Source organism: Myxocyprinus asiaticus, chromosome 15, assembly GCF_019703515.2.
Source record: "Myxocyprinus asiaticus isolate MX2 ecotype Aquarium Trade chromosome 15, UBuf_Myxa_2, whole genome shotgun sequence".
Lineage (NCBI taxonomy): Eukaryota > Metazoa > Chordata > Actinopteri > Cypriniformes > Catostomidae > Myxocyprinus > Myxocyprinus asiaticus.
In genome coordinates, this window is record NC_059358.1 from 14,001,456 (window position 1) to 14,020,174 (window position 18,719).

The 18,719-nt window shown below is 37.1% G+C and overlaps 1 protein-coding gene across 1 annotated transcript in view; it reads right to left on the reverse strand.

The window, feature by feature from the left end:
* Positions 1-18,719, reverse strand: part of LOC127452936 (pleckstrin homology domain-containing family O member 1-like) — a 36,596-nt gene that overhangs the window by 11,620 nt on the left and 6,257 nt on the right. Inside the window, exon 3 of the mRNA XM_051718840.1 lies at positions 6,873-7,013. Within this exon, the coding sequence (XP_051574800.1) occupies positions 6,873-7,013 (141 nt within the window). The remainder of the gene's footprint in view (positions 1-6,872; positions 7,014-18,719) is intronic.

The following is an 18,719-nucleotide window of genomic DNA, read 5'->3' on the forward strand; positions in this document are numbered from 1 at the left end:
CAACTCCAGTGGTTAAAATAATGTCTTCTAAAGTGATATGATCACTTTTGGTGTGAAAAAGATCAATATTTATAATTGAAGTCAGAACTTTACATACACCTTAGCCAAATACATTTAAACTCAGTTTTTCACAATTCCTGACATTTAATCATAGAAAACATTCCCTGTCTTAGGTCAGTTAGGATCACTATTTATTTTAAGAATGTGAAATGTCAGAATAATAGTAGAGAGAATAATTTATTTCAGCTTTTATTCATTTCATTACATTCCCAGTGGGTCAGAAGTTTATATACACTTTGTTAGTATTTGGTAGCATTGCCTTTAAAGAGCACCTATTATGGTTTTTCAAATATTACCTTTCATGTAGTGTGTTCATGTAGTTACCTTTTATATAGCTGTTTGTGAATGTAAAAAAAAGTCTGCAAAGTTTAAAAAAATCAAAGTGCACGACAAATGGAGTTATTGACTCCCAAAAGAAAGAACTGATTCTGAACACCTGAAACGAGTCTTTAGTAATTCCAGACTTACTTCATGTACTAACCTTCATAATTTGGTAACAAAAAACCCTCCTCTGGTCTTCACTGGCTGCTCACGAACAGCTTTGACCCGCCCTCAAACACTATACTAAGCGGTAGACCAATCACAACAGACTGGGACATCTGACCAATCAGAGCAGAGTAGGCTCTCTGAAAGGAGGAGTTCATTGACCGAGTCGTTTTTGACACTGGAAAAAAAAGTTATTTCTGCAGTTTAAATTATGAGCAAATTAAAGTGTTTTTTGACCTTGGATGCATGTAAATCTATTGTATGAGACCTTTAAAACAAAATTTGGCACGTTTAAAAACCATAATAGGCGCTCTTTAAATTGATTAACTTGGGTCAAAAGTTTTGAACCACAAGCTTCTCACAATAAGTTGCTTGAATTTTGGCCCATTCCTCCAGACAGAGCTGGTGTAACTGAGTCAGGTTTGTAGGCCTCCTTGCTCGCACACGCTTTTTCAGTTCTGGCCAAAAATGTTCTATTGGATTGAGGTCAGAGCTTTGTGATGGCCACTCCAATACCTTGACTTTGTTGTCCTTAAGCCATTTTGCTACAGCTTTGGAGGTATGCTTGGGGTCATTGTCCATTTGGAAGACCCATCTGCGACCGTGCTTTAACTTCCTGGCTGATGTCTTGAGATATTGCTTCAATATATCCACATAATTTTCCTTCCACATGATGTCATCTATTTTGTGAAGTGCACCAGTCCCTCCTGCAGCAAAGCACCCCCACAACATGATACTGCCGCACCCATGCTTCACGGTTGGGATGGTGTTCTTCGGCTTGCAAGCCTCACCCTTTTTCCTCCAAACATAACTGTAACAGGGTAAAAGGGAAAGGAGAGGCGAGAACCGGCTTGACAGTATAAATAATAATTTAATGATTAACTTAAACAAAAGACATACAACACAAACGCATACAGGGCAGCTGCCTGTAGCACTCTCTCTCACGAACTGCCTCCTCCGGCTGCCTTTATCCCTCTCATCGGCTTGATTAGCCTGATTAGGGTCCAGGCATGCGTCATCACGGCCCGGCCCTGCCCTCCTCCTTGCCTCAATAACGATGGTCATTATGGCCATTTTCTTCATCAGACAAGAGGACATTTCTCCAAAAAGTACGATTTTGTACCCATTTGCACTTGCAAACTGTAGTCTAGCTTTTTTATGATGGTTTTGGAGCAGTGGCTTCTTCCTTGCTGAGCAGCCTTTCAGGTTATGTCGATATAGGACTCGTTTTACTGTGGATATAGATACTTGTCTATCTGATTCCTCCAGCATCTTCACAAGGTCCTTTGCTGTTGTTCTGGGATTGATTTGCACTTTTGGCACCAAACTATGTTCATCTCTAGGAGACAGAATGCGTCACCTTCCTGAGAGGTATGATGGCTGCGTGGTCCCATGGTATTTATACTTGCATACTATTGTTTGTACAAGTGAATGTGGTACCTTCAGGCATTTGGAAATTGCTCCCAAGGATGAACTAGACTTGTGGAGGTCCAAAAAAAGTTTTCTGAGGTCTTGGCTGATTTCTTTTGATTTTCTCATGATGTCAAGCAAAGAGGCACTGAGTTTGAAGGTAGGCCTTAAAATACATCCACAGGTACACCTCCAATTGACTCCAATTAGCCTATCAGAAGCTAATTGGTTAATTGCCTAAAGGCATGACAACATTTTCTGGAATTTTCCAAGCTGCTTAAAGGCACAGTTAACTTTATTGTATGTAAACTTCTGACCCACTGGAACTGTGATATAGTCACTTAAAAGTGAAACAATTTGTCTGTACACAATTGTTGGAAAAATCACTTGTGTCATGCACAAAGAAGCTGTCCTTAACGACTTGCCAAAACTATAGTTTGCTAATATGAAATCTGTGGAGTGGTTAAAAAATGAGTAAAGTGTATGAAAACTTCTGACTTCAACTGTAAGTACTTTTTAACTATAAACCATCGCTTCAAGCCAGCAGCAGTATGCGCGTGTGACGTAATTGCATTGGCACGTGAGACAAGCGAGAACTGACGCATGTGAGACACACAGGGAAGAGCAGCGAGTTTACAACCGAGTAGAAGGAACGCTTTACAGAAGCTTTGTTGGTTTTTGTTTTGATCTGTATTTGTATCCATTTCTTTACTCACAATGGTGCATTTGTGTGCTTATCCTGGATGTCTCAACCGAGAGTAGAACGTGAGATTACGTCCATAACATGGCAATGTGAATACATTACACGAAAGACCGCATAAAATCAGAAAATGGTTTATAGTTAAAAAGTTCTTAAATATTTATCTTTTCCACACCAAAAGCAATCATATTGCTTTAGAAGACATTCCTGTAACCGCTGGAGTTGTATGGATGACGTTTATGTTGACTTTCTGTGATTTTTGGAGCTTCAAAAGTCTGATCACCATCCACTTGCATTTTAAGGACCTACTGAGCTGAGATATTTTTCTTCAAATGTGTTCTGCTGTAGAAGAAAGTCATACACACCTGGGATTTCATGAGAGTGAGTAAATGATGAGAGAATGTTCATTTTTGGGTGAACTATCCCTTTAAGTAAATGTTATATTATTTTGTCATAATATTATTTTATTTTTCACTACAAAAAGGACAACATAAAATTATGTTCTTGCATCAGAGAATAATTTTTAAAACCTAAATGAACCAATTAAATAAATTAATGGACATATTTTACCGTTTGAGAGCAAGAGTGCACATTTTAGACAAGCTTTTGATCATTACATTAGTTTGGTCAGCTATTGACTAATATGCATGTAAAGAGGGGAAAAAATAAAATGCTACAAACGTGTATAATATAGCCCCTTCAGCAATTTGTCAGGCAAGGAAGGAGAAAGACAGAGAACACAGATGCCGAATATACATGAGGTCATACATTAGGGTGGCTCCTCTGTTGAGCTGCATGTAGAACAGCTGTTGTGTGTATAGCGGGAGGACTTATTAACCATGTGGTGGTGTTTTTATTTGTGGGTGGGTGCTGCTGGATTTCCCTAAAACCCTCCATAATTTGTTTTGGGGATTAACCCCTTGTCTCAGTTCTGGATTTTTGAAGAATTGGTAAAATGCAGTGTTTTTCCTAGCTGTCAAAAATGTTGAAAATATGCCTCCTGCCAGCCAGAAAAGGCTCCAAATTTAAACATATGTAACAAATGCAAACTTCTAAAAAGAAACTTCCCTTAATTGATAAAAAATACACTCAAGGAGAAGTGCAGATACTAAAATGTAAAGCTGTGCGAGTTGTTTAAAGAAGTGTGTAATTTCTGTGCCATTACAGTGCCTCCAAACGGAGTTACAAAAATAATTATTGTTTTTTATCAGGTTTTCCAAACTCTACACCCTGTCCTGTCTGCCATTGTTTGGTAGGTAGTCCCACATTCAAAGAAACAAAGCAATGTTATGAAAGTGCAACAGTGTTTTGACTCTTTGGGAGGTGGACCTACGAATGTGTCACTGCACATTAATATATAATAGAAGAAAGTATTTCTTTGACATCTAAAAAATGACACACTTCTCCTTTAAGAAATAAGGAGCTTTACTCTGGAGCAAACTTTGCGGATCTCAAATGGTAAGATGTTCTATTTGTGTTGGTCTAAAGGATGAAGGATATTCATGGTGGCCTGTGGTTTGCTAGTGATAGGCGATAAGCTGAGACAGTCTTATTGAAAGCCAATTACCAGGAAAGGATCTTACAAAGGTCGGTCCACGTGTGTACTAAGAGAACACCAAAAAAAATTAAAAAAAATTATTGCAATTATTTTTATCTTGTTTTCCCATATCTAAACATCCGTGGAACAGGATAAGTTAACTTTGGAAGATAAAAACAAAGAATTTATTTTTTCTTGTTTTGAGCATGAACCTCATCAAATTTTGGTAATTGTCCATTATTTCTCTTGATATTGTAATTGCGATTAATTTTCATTAATAGAATATACATTTAAACACTTATAATACTGTTTATTAAAATAATGGGGCAACATGCAACATTCTGTATGTACTCTGCACTTCCAAAACAAGCTGAAAAAACAAGTTTTTGCGTTGTGTTATTTTTTGGATTTCAGCGTAAAAAGTGTGCATGTTAAAAAAAATTTAGACCTACGTGTAATGCAGTAATTTTCACTATTCTCCAGTGATGGAAAAAGTACTCAATTTCCATGCTTACATAAGAATACAGACACCACACAAATGTATTACTTAAGTAAAAGTAAAAAGTGCCTGCTTTTAAAAATACTTAAGTATCAAAAAGTAAATGTACTACATATTCAAATCTGTTCATCTTTAAAAAAATACGATCCAAGTGCGACCTATATGTTGCTATTTTTAAAGCCATATAATTGAGACTCATATGAATTATATCGGATACAATAAATATTAACTTTTATAGTTAAAGGGATAGTTCACCTAAAAATGACTATTATCTCATCTTTTACTCACCCTCATGCCATCCCAGATGTGTATGACTTTCTTTCTTCTGCAGAACACAAACAAAGATTTTTAGAAGAATATTTCAGCTCTGTAGGTCCATACAATGCAAGTGAATAGTGACCAGACCTTTGAAGCTCCAAAACACAGATAAATTCAGCATAAACATAATCCATCAGACTCCAGTGGTTTAATCCATGTCTTCTGAAGTGATCCAATCGTTTTGGGTGAAAACAGACCAAATTGTAATTCCTTTTTCACTGTACATCTTGACATCAGCAGTCTCCTTGGCGATCATGATTTCAAGCTCGATTACACTTCCTAACGCCATCTAGCATGCTGCGCATGCATCAAGCACTAGGGAGTGTAATCGAGCTTGAAATCATGAACGTGCCTAGAGACTGCAATGGCAACATGTACGGTGAAAAATGTGTAATATTTTGGTTTGTTCTAACCCAAAACCAATTGGATTGCTTCAGAAGACATTGATTAAACCAGTCACAGGGATTACTTTTATAATGCCTTTATGTGATATTTGGACCTACAGAGCTGAAATATTCTTCTAAAAATCTTCATTTGTGTTCTGCAGAAGAAAGAAAGTCATACACATCTGAGATGGTATAAGGGTGAGTGAACAACAAGGGAATTTTCATTTTTGGGTGAACTATCCCATTAAAATTTTCTCTTAGATTTTCAAATGCTTGTTTTACTTTTGTTTAGTTTTATTTATTTATTTTCTTTTTTTCTAGGGAAAAAGCTTATCTAGGGCTTATCTTATTTTTTATTATTATTATTATTGTTTGTTTTGTACTCTCCTTATAAAAATAAATAATTTTAAAAAACAGTTTAGTATACAATATGCAAAGCTGAGTCACAGGTGGATAAGGGCATTTTATTCGGAAAATAAGCTATAGTTCATGGAAATTAACATGAACAGAATATAATTAATTCAAACAATAATATCAATAATTGTATTATGTATACATTCAACATATTAACTCTAGTTACTACCATACAAGCTATTAACAATAGGGCCTAACTACACTTAAATATTACCTTTATAAAAAATACAATTATCAGTATTAAACAGCATTTGAACAGATGCACCAGTGTAAATAAATGTAAACACATTCATGTAAATAAATTAAGCGAAAACAGTGGTGAAAAGCAGCATTTAACTAAATAGCAGCAAGTTAGAAGATGTGAAATAATGAGTGAGACTCAAATGAATCGTCCTTTAATACGGTTACATAAATCTTCGAAATTTAATAGATTTATACTTAATGATACTTATACTTTTGTTATATTTATACTTATAAGGGAAAAAAATTGCCAATGGGGTTAGAAAAAAAACTATTCTTTATCTTCCCTTATGAAAATCGAGAGTTCATGGCAAGTTTGCCACAAACTTGCTGCAAATTCACCACTGATAATTTTCACGTGCAAATGAGCTTTGCGGCAAACTTGCGGCAAATTGTCCATTGTTGCCAAAGGTTTGCTGGAGGTTCACCACTACCGGTGAAGAGCAACAAAATTGCTGCAAATTTGCAGAAAGATTGCAGCTAGTTAAAAAATAAATTGTAAGGGATTATGCAGCTTTGCTACTCAGGAACATTTATCTTGATATAAGGATATTTAGATATTTTTACTGGAAGAAAATAATACAAAAATTCTGATTAAGAAAATATTTTTTTGCAGTAAACAATGACACCACCAACTATGTTGTGGTATTGTCCAATAAGCCACAGCCTCAGTCCTTAGTCTCAATGTGTCTCACACAACACAATAATGTAAAATGCCCTCAAAATAAACTTCTTTTGCTTATGTGAATTTATGAAGAGCCATGGTTTTAAACATTAACCATTATCATCTGCTGTGAAACCTGACATCCTGTAGAGACTGACCGTGTTGCCTGGCTGCCGGGATCGCAGTAGTGTAAACTTGCTGTGGTTCTTCTTGCTCCTGCTCTTGGCTTTGCGAAGCTCCTCAGATTTCTCGTAGTCGGTGAGGTCCACCACTTCTTGGATTTTCTTCTCATCTTTAACCTGAGGAAAAAAGTTGGCATTTAAATTGAAATGTTCACCTACAACTGTTTTATTTCCTAAACTAGATGACTATGCCATAAAGAGATAAAGACATAAAAAAGATTTACACCATGTCCTAACTAAACGTATCGTGATAAGTTTCCTGTGTTTTTTTTGTCCACACTGAAAGTGAAAATGCAGTGCGATGCAGCACAATAACAGCCAATCAGAACATATTTTTTGTTTAATATACAGTCATGTGGACCAGGTTTTTAGACCAATGAGATTTCACTGTTGACGTGGCTGCCCTGCGCAACACAACAGAAATAAAAACCAACAATGAAGAAAAGGAAGTCCCGCCTTACAGGTAAAAGAGCCAATCACCTTTTAAATCGCCTGTCAGTCACTGTAGGAGGCCAATAAAATGCTGATATATAAAACTCAAATTTAATGATAGCAAGTGAGATGTACACAAAGTTGCTGAAATTAAATTTATACCTACACTATTTTACTAAAATTCACTTATATCTAAAAAAAAATCTAACAACAAAAAAAATTGGCACTTCAAAAAATGGCACTTCAAACATCATCAAGGTATACCATTTTTTAACTCTTAAATCTTAGTCTAGTTGGTGCAGTCACAACAGTTAATGACATCTAATTGACCAATGTTTCCACTGTTGGAAACTGGAACTAACGTCAAAACATAACATTATAAACAAATAAAGGCCAACATTGAGTCAAACTTAACAAAGGACGGAGCCTTTTAGCCCAGATTTCCAGTGAACACCATGGACAGGTTTGGCATGACCTGCCAAACTATCTCATTAGGTCACAATCAATTTCCATTAGTGCTGTCCTAAAGACAAAAAAGCTGCCTGCATGCATGCAAAGCCACAGCTGGTTGTGTGCAGTTCTACAGAGCAGTACTTAAAAGTATTGGCATTGCACACAGTGTACTATGGCTGTCACAGCAGGGAATGGTTGTTCAAATAGTACATCTATTGTTCCTACAGCACAAAGACAGCAATTAACTAGCAATCTGATCCAACATTTTTTCCAGGAGAAAACCATTTGGCCACAGAACATTTCAGTGCTGGACATTAAAAACTCCTCAATACGGGGGCCTGGGTAGCTCAGCAAGTATTGACACTGACTACCACCCCTGGAGTCGCGAGTTCGAATCCTGGGTGTGCTGAGTCACTCCAGATAGGTCTTCTAAGCAACCAAATTGGCCCATTTGCTAGGGAGGGTAGAGTCACATGGGGTAACCTCCTCGTGGTCACGATTAATGGTTCTCGCTCTCAATGGGGTGCGTGGTGAGTTGTGCGTGGATCGCGGAGAGTAGCATGAGCCTCCATGTGCTGGGAGTCTCCACGGTGTCATGCACAATGAGCCACATGAAGCGGAGGCAACTGAGACTTGTCTTCCACCACCCAGACTGAGGTGAGTAACCGCGCCACCACGAGGACCTACTAAGCAGTGGGAACTGGGCATTCCAAATTGGGGAGAAAAGGGGATATATATATATATATATATATATAAAACTCCTCAATACAACTAGATAAAAGATAATACTGATGTTTGCTGTCCGGACTACAAATGTGCCCTATAGTGCTTGAGAAGGACACCAAAAAGAAAGCCAGAAAGGAAAGCATTTGAAGGCTTATTTAGAGTAAAGCAAATGGTTTCACACACATATTTAAACTTTATTGATGGAGATTTAAAAGCATTTTGTTTCACTATCATTACCTGTAAAATGACCCTGATATATCTGACACCATATCTGGCACAGTAAAAGTCTGTAATCCCAGATCAAAAACTTTGTAAATTCATTACTGTAAATGTGCTTTTTTTTTTTTTTTTTACAAATTGAGGGACAAGTCGAAATTATTTAGTGGTAGGAGTTTTTTTGCTCCTTGTAAAAGTCTTGTAAAATATTTGCTCTCCAGTACTGCTTCCAATGTATATTCAAAAAGACAAGCTTCACAAATAGGAAGGTATTATGTACAATTTCCTTTTCATGTGGCATTTAGTTTCAGTATGAGTCAGGTGCATCATTCAGAGACAAAGAGAGTCATCGTTTCATGTTTCACTGTCATTTAATAGATCAGTCGACTATTTCTATTTTCATTCTCCATTAAGCTGTCTATCCTTTTATAAATGTGATATATTAGAGAAGCCAAATACCCTAAAGTGGAATCTGAAATAAGTACTCCACGGGAACGTGTCCCCCATTGCCCAGACAATAAAAATGCATGGCTAAGTGTTTAAGCGAAAATCTTTGAGATTGAGAGATGAGACAGCTACGAGGCCAATGATGTTTTATGATATGAAAGCTGCAGGAAAGATCTAGTGTGTTCGGTCTGAAAGAAGAGAAGCAGACGGTACAGGTGATGAATGAGGGTGAGGGTGTGCCAACTGCTTCATTAGGGGCACTGACATGCTGACAACAGCCGTAACAAACTAGCTTGCAAAAAAGAGTAGATGTTTCATCTGTGGTATGTAGTGAAGATCATATCAATCCATCAAACTTTTTCAAACTTTTGCAAAGTGCGTGTAAACTGCAGGTATTTTTGTAAACAGAAGCTAATCAGGAAAACCAGCCTGCATATTGAACTTTGTAATAATTTACAACACTCCCCTGCCTTTGTAACAACTTTCAATTGCGCATTAGTCATAATCACTTGACATAGTGTGTTCAAGATCACTCGTAAAACTTTGCAGAAAAGAAGAAAAACCCCTAAAAAAAAAAAAGAAGAAGAAGAAGAAATGGTTTCAAGACTATAATGTCTGTAGTGGGTAGGGCTGCACCATTAAGGAAAAAAAAAATTGTCCATTATTTCTCTTGATATTGTAATTGCGATTAATTTTCATTAATAGAATATACATTTAAACACTTATAATACTGTTTATTAAAATAATGGGGCAACATGCAACATTCTGTATGTACTCTGCACTTCCAAAACAAGCTGAAAAAACAAGTTTTTGCGTTGTGTTATTTTTTGGATTTCAGCGTAAAAAGTGTGCATGTTAAAAAAAATTTAGACCTACGTGTAATGCAGTAATTTTCACTATTCTCCAGTGATGGAAAAAGTACTCAATTTCCATGCTTACATAAGAATACAGACACCACACAAATGTATTACTTAAGTAAAAGTAAAAAGTGCCTGCTTTTAAAAATACTTAAGTATCAAAAAGTAAAAGTACTACATATTCAAATCTGTTCATCTTTAAATAAATACGATCCAAGTGCGACCTATATGTTGCTATTTTTAAAGCCATATAATTGAGACTCATATGAATTATATCGGATACAATAAATATTAACTTTTATAGTTAAAGGGATAGTTCACCTAAAAATGACTATTATCTCATCTTTTACTCACCCTCATGCCATCCCAGATGTGTATGACTTTCTTTCTTCTGCAGAACACAAACAAAGATTTTTAGAAGAATATTTCAGCTCTGTAGGTCCATACAATGCAAGTGAATAGTGACCAGACCTTTGAAGCTCCAAAACACAGATAAATTCAGCATAAACATAATCCATCAGACTCCAGTGGTTTAATCCATGTCTTCTGAAGCGATCCAATCGTTTTGGGTGAAAACAGACCAAATTGTAATTCCTTTTTCACTGTACATCTTGACATCAGCAGTCTCCTTGGCGATCATGATTTCAAGCTCGATTACACTTCCTAACGCCATCTAGCATGCTGCGCATGCATCAAGCACTAGGGAGTGTAATCGAGCTTGAAATCATGAACGTGCCTAGAGACTGCAATGGCAACATGTACGGTGAAAAATGTGTAATATTTTGGTTTGTTCTAACCCAAAACCAATTGGATTGCTTCAGAAGACATTGATTAAACCACTGGAGTCACAGGGATTACTTTTATAATGCCTTTATGTGATATTTGGACCTACAGAGCTGAAATATTCTTCTAAAAATCTTCATTTGTGTTCTGCAGAAGAAAGAAAGTCATACACATCTGAGATGGTATAAGGGTGAGTGAACAACAAGGGAATTTTCATTTTTGGGTGAACTATCCCATTAAAATTTTCTCTTAGATTTTCAAATGCTTGTTTTACTTTTGTTTAGTTTTATTTATTTATTTTCTTTTTTTCTAGGGAAAAAGCTTATCTAGGGCTTATCTTATTTTTTTTATTATTATTATTATTATTGTTTGTTTTGTACTCTCCTTATAAAAATAAATAATTTAAAAAAACAGTTTAGTATACAATATGCAAAGCTGAGTCACAGGTGGATAAGGGCATTTTATTCGGAAAATAAGCTATAGTTCATGGAAATTAACATGAACAGAATATAATTAATTCAAACAATAATATCAATAATTGTATTATGTATACATTCAACATATTAACTCTAGTTACTACCATACAAGCTATTAACAATAGGGCCTAACTACACTTAAATATTACCTTTATAAAAAATACAATTATCAGTATTAAACAGCATTTGAACAGATGCACCAGTGTAAATAAATGTAAACACATTCATGTAAATAAATTAAGCGAAAACAGTGGTGAAAAGCAGCATTTAACTAAATAGCAGCAAGTTAGAAGATGTGAAATAATGAGTGAGACTCAAATGAATCGTCCTTTAATACGGTCATGTACATAAATCCTCGAAATTTCCAATGCTTCCTATGAGAGGGACAGGCCGGTTTAGGAGAACTTCATAAACATGAATTGTCCAAACGAACCGATTCACTTAAATTAATCAGACTTTCTAAAGGTTCATACGAAAGAGCAGTTTAGGAGAGCACGTTTGATCAGTCTTCTAGAATAGTGTACACATAGACAAGTCCTCATATGGGTGAGCGCTTCAGGAAAATGTTCAAATTCCGGAACATTTTGCGCATTGAATTGTATCTTTCCAGGACAGACGGCCGAAAACTGGGACGATCCCGGGAAAACATGAGTGCTCTTTACAGCACGCGGAGTCGTATACGCACACACATGTGAGAGTTTCGAATCAGCCGACAGACGGCTCGCGAATACCAAATTGAGTCAATACTCGGTGCTACCGGTCCAGTAGAAAGAATCAAAAGCACGCAACACCCAGTTTTCCATTCACCATCATTCATAAATTAAGCAAAATCATGTGGTACAAAAAACACCTACTGTCATTATTCCACAGTATCTTAGGAGAGTCCTCCATTGTTTCTGTGTTCCTCGTTTTCTGTGGCGTATGTACAGTAATGATTATATTTAAACTGTCAAGTTAAATTGTACACAGCTAGGGTAAATTATATCTTATCTGTGTGTTTGGAAGCATGTTTAGGCAGTTCAGCACACCTCGATGCTCTGATGAGGGCACGCTCTGAGTGTCTGTCCTCGCGCTGCTGTCAATCAAACACACTGCGCTCTTATTATGAGATGCTCTCTGCTCTCTTTTCGCAAATAATGAAACAAACTTTTTTTAATCCAGGTAACGAGTAACAAGAGGGTCTGTATCAGAGTAAAAAGTATTTGTTTGGCAAAAAAAATTAAAAGTTGCAACAAATTTAAATACTCAAGAAGGTAAACATTTTGAAAAAAGCTATTTAAGTACAGTAACAAAGTATTTGTACTTCATTACTTTACACCACTGCTATTCACCATAAGTTAATTGTTACAGCTGTAATGGTAATCGATTATTTATTTAATGAATTATGCTGCCTTAGGTTATGACAGCCTCTTTTCCAGTAAGAATTTTGATGTTAGTGTAAGATATGAGTCAGAGTCATGCCAGATTTTGACATGTGAAAAGATTCATCCATCGATTTACATTCGACTACATTTGCAGTTCCACTTGTGTTGATTAGGGTTGCAAAATTCTGGAAATTTTCAAAGTTGGAAACTTTCCATGGGAATTAAAGGGAATATATGGGAATTAACGGGAATTAATGGGAATAAACTGGAAATTTGCAAACTTGCAAGTTAGCCTATAACAGGGAACTTAAATGTAATTAAAAAAAAACATCTTGCAGCATAATCTTGGTTAAAACAACCAGATTTAATGCAAATTCAGTTGAATTTCTACCCTGCGCATTCCTCAATCACATGCACACAGTACACTACTTACTGCAGGCTACTTACTACAGCAGGACTATTGAAGCCACACTACTGCATTTGAGGCCAAGGACTACATCCAGTCAAGTAAGTTTTGATAATATTACTAGGGTAAATATATCTGATCTATGGTATTAAAGTTTAACTAGCAAATACTAAATCAAAATGTGTTTATACAGTAGCTAGCTAGCCAGTAAATCAGATATGCTAAATGTAAGCTAGCTAACACCATTTCATTGACAATTTAAGAGGCTCGCTATCATGGTGCTAGCTAGCTCAACTGTGATGCTGTTTCTTCTGACTTCTGCTAGCCAGTTTTCTGTTATCATACAAGAACTTAGGTTATAGTTTGATTTAGCATGCTGATTGAGGAGTGTTCATCTATTCATCTAGCCTATTTCTATTCATTTGTCCAGCATCAATTGTAAAATATTTTTACCATTCCAGAATATTCCAATTGTTTAGCTAACTATTTATGTATCTGTGCATGGCATTGCATTAGTGTTTTTTAAAAGCTTTTTTCTAATCTTATTCTACAGAACAATGCCACGTGCGCCATCTGATGTGTGGATACATTTCACCTCAGCCAATGTAGAAGGAAAGGCTGTGTACATTTGCAAAACTGTGCAAAGACCTATGTTAAGAATGCCACAAAGATGCAGCAGCATATAGCCAAGTGCCCAAAGTTTTTTCCAATATTTCCAAAATTCCCCAGCTTAACTTCCCATGGAAAGTTTCCGGAAATTTACCGGAAATTTTCCGCCCCTTTGCAACCCTAGTGTTGATGTAGCTGGTTGACTGTCCCCCATCCCACCCAGCTCCCCACCCATTCTTTCCAGATGGTTTGAAAATACATGTATGGCCATGTATTGACAAGAGTCAAGAATCACTAAAAAACGTAACAAACAGTAGATGAGGGGGCCTGGGTAGCTCAGCGAGTATTGATGCTGACTACCACCCCTGGAGTCGTGAGTTCGAATCCAGGGCATGCTGAGTGATTCCAGCCAGATCTCCTAAGCAACCAAATTGGCCTGGTTGCTAGGGAGGGTAGAGTCACATGTGGTAACCTCCTCGTGGATGCTATAATGTGTGGTTCTCGCTCTCGGTGGGGCGTGTGGTGAGTTGTGCATGGATGTCGCGGTGAATAGCGTGGGCCTCCACACGCGCTACATCTTCACAGTAACACGCTCAACAAGCCACGTGATAAAATGCTGTGATTGACAGTCTCAGAAGCGGAGGCAACTGAGATTTGTCCTCCGCCACCCGGATTGAGGCAAGTCAATATGCCACCACGAGGACTTAGAGCGCATTGGGAATTGGGTATTCCAAATTGGGGAGAAAAGGGGAGAAAATAATAATAAAAAAATAAAAATAAAAAAACAGTAGATGAAGCCCAATATGATCTGTCTTTGTTTTCCTATCTCTGTATCATCCTTATTGTGGATATTGATTGAGAATCATCTCTGAGTGGAAGGGACAGAGTATACGGGAATGTGAGTCAGCAATGAAGACGGCAGCTCAATATTAGGCAGACTATGATGCCAAAGAAATTGTTTCCCTGATGTTATTTTAAGACAAGCAAAGTGGACAAGAACATGTGAAAGAGGAAGTTTCAAATGAAGAACAAGCTGTAACCGCTACACACAGATCTGCCACCAACACATGACTCTAAAAAGCAGAAGGGGCATATAAGATACTTGCAACATAGATAAAGATCACAACTTCCTTACTGAGGCTTGAGAGCACTGACAGAAGACAAAAACAACTCATTCTCTTATCTTCTTCTCCTTTAATGTTGAAGCTCTGGTAGATATCAGATTGTAAAGGCAGGGTTGCTATAGTTTTTAATTTTTAATTTAGTTTTTTTTCTATTTCTATTTTATTCTGAATTGGTCTTTTCAGATTAGTTTAGTTCCCGTTAGTTATTACTCTATGATTGATAGTTTTAGCTAGGCTTTATTTTTTTCTAGGGCTGTCACGATTATGAAATTTGGCTGACGATTAATTGTCAAAAAAAAAATAATTGCAATTACAACGATTAATTATCTATTTTAGTGCTTTCACGATTAATTGTCATATTAATTGTCATATTTCATGCATGTGTACTTCATTAGTCATTTTTTACATATTTAACTTCAAATATATAAATCAAATACAGCAATAAAATAGGGATATAAGATTTCCTTTTAAGACTTTAAAAACTTATGAATGACTTGAAAAATAATGTTTGAAATATCAAAATATTTCTAAATTCTTAAAATATGTCTTTCTTTTTGGTCAACTTTTGTTTTGGTCAATTTTACATTTACACTGTTGGTTTTGGAACTCATATTTTAAATTTTCTTTTTATATTATATTATATTTTGCAATAGTAAAATATTTCTCTCCTAATTTCTTCACTTTCACACATTATTTTAATGTTCTTTTATTAAACCCACGAGCCCTTATTTCTCATTAAATAAAACCTTTGAGATTTCGTATCATCATTTTATGACCACAGAAACAGAGTAAAGGCCAAAGTATACTTGGCGCATCCGCGCTGCCTATCGTTCCGTGCACAGTATGCCTGACGTAAATTTCATCATAATCCAGTCCACGTGGCTTGACCGCACACCGGCCAGATTTTCCCAACTCGCGGATGCGGTCATCGTCTATGCACATTGTCGCCGCATGCGCCGGCCACTGACTCTACTAGAAGAGTATCACAAAGAATTTGTAGTGGGCATGCAACAAATGCTTTCATATTCGCTCGCAGTCAGAAGAGTATACTAACAATGGCAACAAGGTCGACCAGGCACAAGGCGATCTGGAACATGCAAAAACAAAGTATACCTGGGCCTTAAGGCATGCGCCGACGATACACATAGACGATGACTGCATCTGCGAGTCAAGAAAATATGGCCGGCAAACGGTCAGGCTGCACGGACTGGATTATGATGAAATTTACGCCAGGCATAGGGTATATACTTCGGAGCGATCCGCAACACAGGCACGCTAAGTATACTTTGGCTTTTAAGCGTGCATCTCCTCCTCTGTGTTACTGTGCGTTATTAACTCTGCATGTATGAACCTGCCATGACCAGAAACATTTGCCATTACATGATCGCTTAAAGTGAAGCCAGAGCGCTTTGTGTTCACTATCAAAGTTTATATTTGGCGTGACCCTCTGCTGATGACGCGTGCATCTGTGCACTTGAGAAGCACTTCATGAGCACTTCCGGACAGCAGCTGCTCTGGTTGACTTCTGCAATGCAGCTCAGTGACGCTCGGAGTTCAACTGAATGACACACAAACGCGCCATTAATGTCATTTTTATATATTCGCTTAAAATTCCCTTTTTTGGGAATTAAAATATGATTGGAATTTGAAGATAACCGCGGTAAGATCAAATAACCACGGTCAGACGTTTATTTAATAATCGCGACAGGCCTAGTTTTTTCAGTGTGTTTTAGTTTCTGTTTATTTAGTTTTTATTTTAAAAACACACATTTAATACACAAGTTATTGCGTTAACTGATATAATTTCAATATGGTTAACAAAATTTGTAATTTCTCTAGGCCGTCTCGTGCACTTAACATGATCACACAGGAAGTCAGCATGCCGTTTCCAGAAGTTCCGGTACCCTAGGATCGGTGACAGTATGCCGACTCACCGATATGCAACATTTCCCACCAGACATTTTTGCATCGGTTTCAGTGTGTTTACCTTCCCACATGGCTAGACCGGTAGTACGCTGAGTCAGCAGCATGAGAGACCTGGGCTTGTATCCACATTGAAACCAGGAAGTAATCGCATTCACTCAATCAATGACGAGCGTGATTCGGAGGTTGCACTTTTCCCCCTAACTTTTCATTTTAACTCCACTCCACTAATGGTTAAGTTTAGGTTTGAGTTCAGGGGTAGAGTCCATAAAATATGCATTCCTCTTCACTTTGTTACATCCTTTACAGCTGAAAAGAACTCGCTTCACAACTAGCTTCTGGCGACCTCTCCTGGACATAAACGGGAGCTCACACATGTCTATACGCCCTACAACACTTACCGCTTTGGCCACTAGGGGCAGTGTTTTAAATTTCGGTAAGCATATACAGATTTTTGCTAAAGAAATGTCAACCTACTGTTTCCGATTTAACTGTGAGATCAGGCTGGTTCAGTTGCTATCTAGTGGCATTTTCATCTGCAATGAATGCAGGTTGTAAAAGTTTTAAATATTATAATATAATCTGTATTAAAATCTAAAAATAGAAATTAATTTAGCTCATTTATTTTATTTTAGTTAGTTTTGGAATTAGAAAAAATATATAGTTTTTTTATTCACGTTAGTGAAAATGTTTTATTTAGCTTTCATTTTAGTTTTCGTTAATGATAATAACACCGGCTGGATGTTACCAGCTTGTAGCAATCGTGGGAGACGAATGTAAGTGAGTGAAAGAGAATATGAACCAGAGTGATTGGGAAAAAAGCTCTCCCACACGTCTGTACACTCCCTACATCTGCCTCCCTGGAATCTGATCCCCTGTCCAGACCGTGATACCGAACAATACTCAAATGACATCTGCTCCTACAAGACGTTCTGGGAGAGTTTTGCAGCACACGTTCTCATTTTACTGCCACCCTTCAGTTTTTTTAATTTTATTTAACTGGAATCACATACAACAAAAAAATCCCCTAAAAATCCACGAATGGCCAATGGTGCTCACTACTGCATCTTTATGGTTAGGGATTTCAACAAACCCCTAACCCATTCAGTGTGTAATTCGGCACCATTTGTGCTAAGGACATGAATGATACCTCAAATTATGTGGCTTTTTTACTTTTTTTTTTCAACAATTATATTCTGAGCAATTAGACTTTAGAGCTTTTCATGTAGCTGACAATAAAACATGCGGAAAATAATCCACAGACTTCCCCTGAAGGAGGGACCCAAGCCATATCTAGGAACCAGAATATCATAGACTTTGGGTGGGCTCTTTTGACTTGAGCAACCATCTGGTGAGCAACCACCTAGAAATACCTTAGCAACCACCCAAAACTGTCTAGCAACCATGTAGCAACACACTAATAAAAACACTTAAAACACCTTAGCAATCACATAGCAGCACCCTGGCAACTACCCAAAACATTCAAGCAGCGGCAAGTTTTGCAGAGGCAAGAAGTATCACTCACATCTTCATATAATTTAAAAATCTAGTTGCATTTGTATGTAAATATCTTTAACCCCTAGGAAACAGTATAATAAAAAGAAAATACTGTGCAAGGATGCCCCAGATGCCTTGTGGTGCTTAACAACATGCTTAAGTCATCTTGCAGATACCTTAAGGCCCACATAAATATGAGGATCATTTTGCTGTTTATCTTTTAAGAAACATTGACACCAAAACAACAGCATTGGATCATTAAAGATGTTGTCTGTCTAGACAGTTGGAGGGAAACATCTAGACAACAGCATGATGAAAACTCAGTCTGTTAAGTACTAAAAGGGTCAATCCTCCTTGTGAGCCAAAGCCCATATGCTGCCTTGGCATTGTCTGATCTGATGCTGAGCACAGCAAACAGTCTTCAGCATGACCATGACTCAGCCTCAATCCTGCTTTCCCTTCCCTTCGTCCTCCCACACTGCAGTAATTCTGCCTCGCTGAAGAAAGATA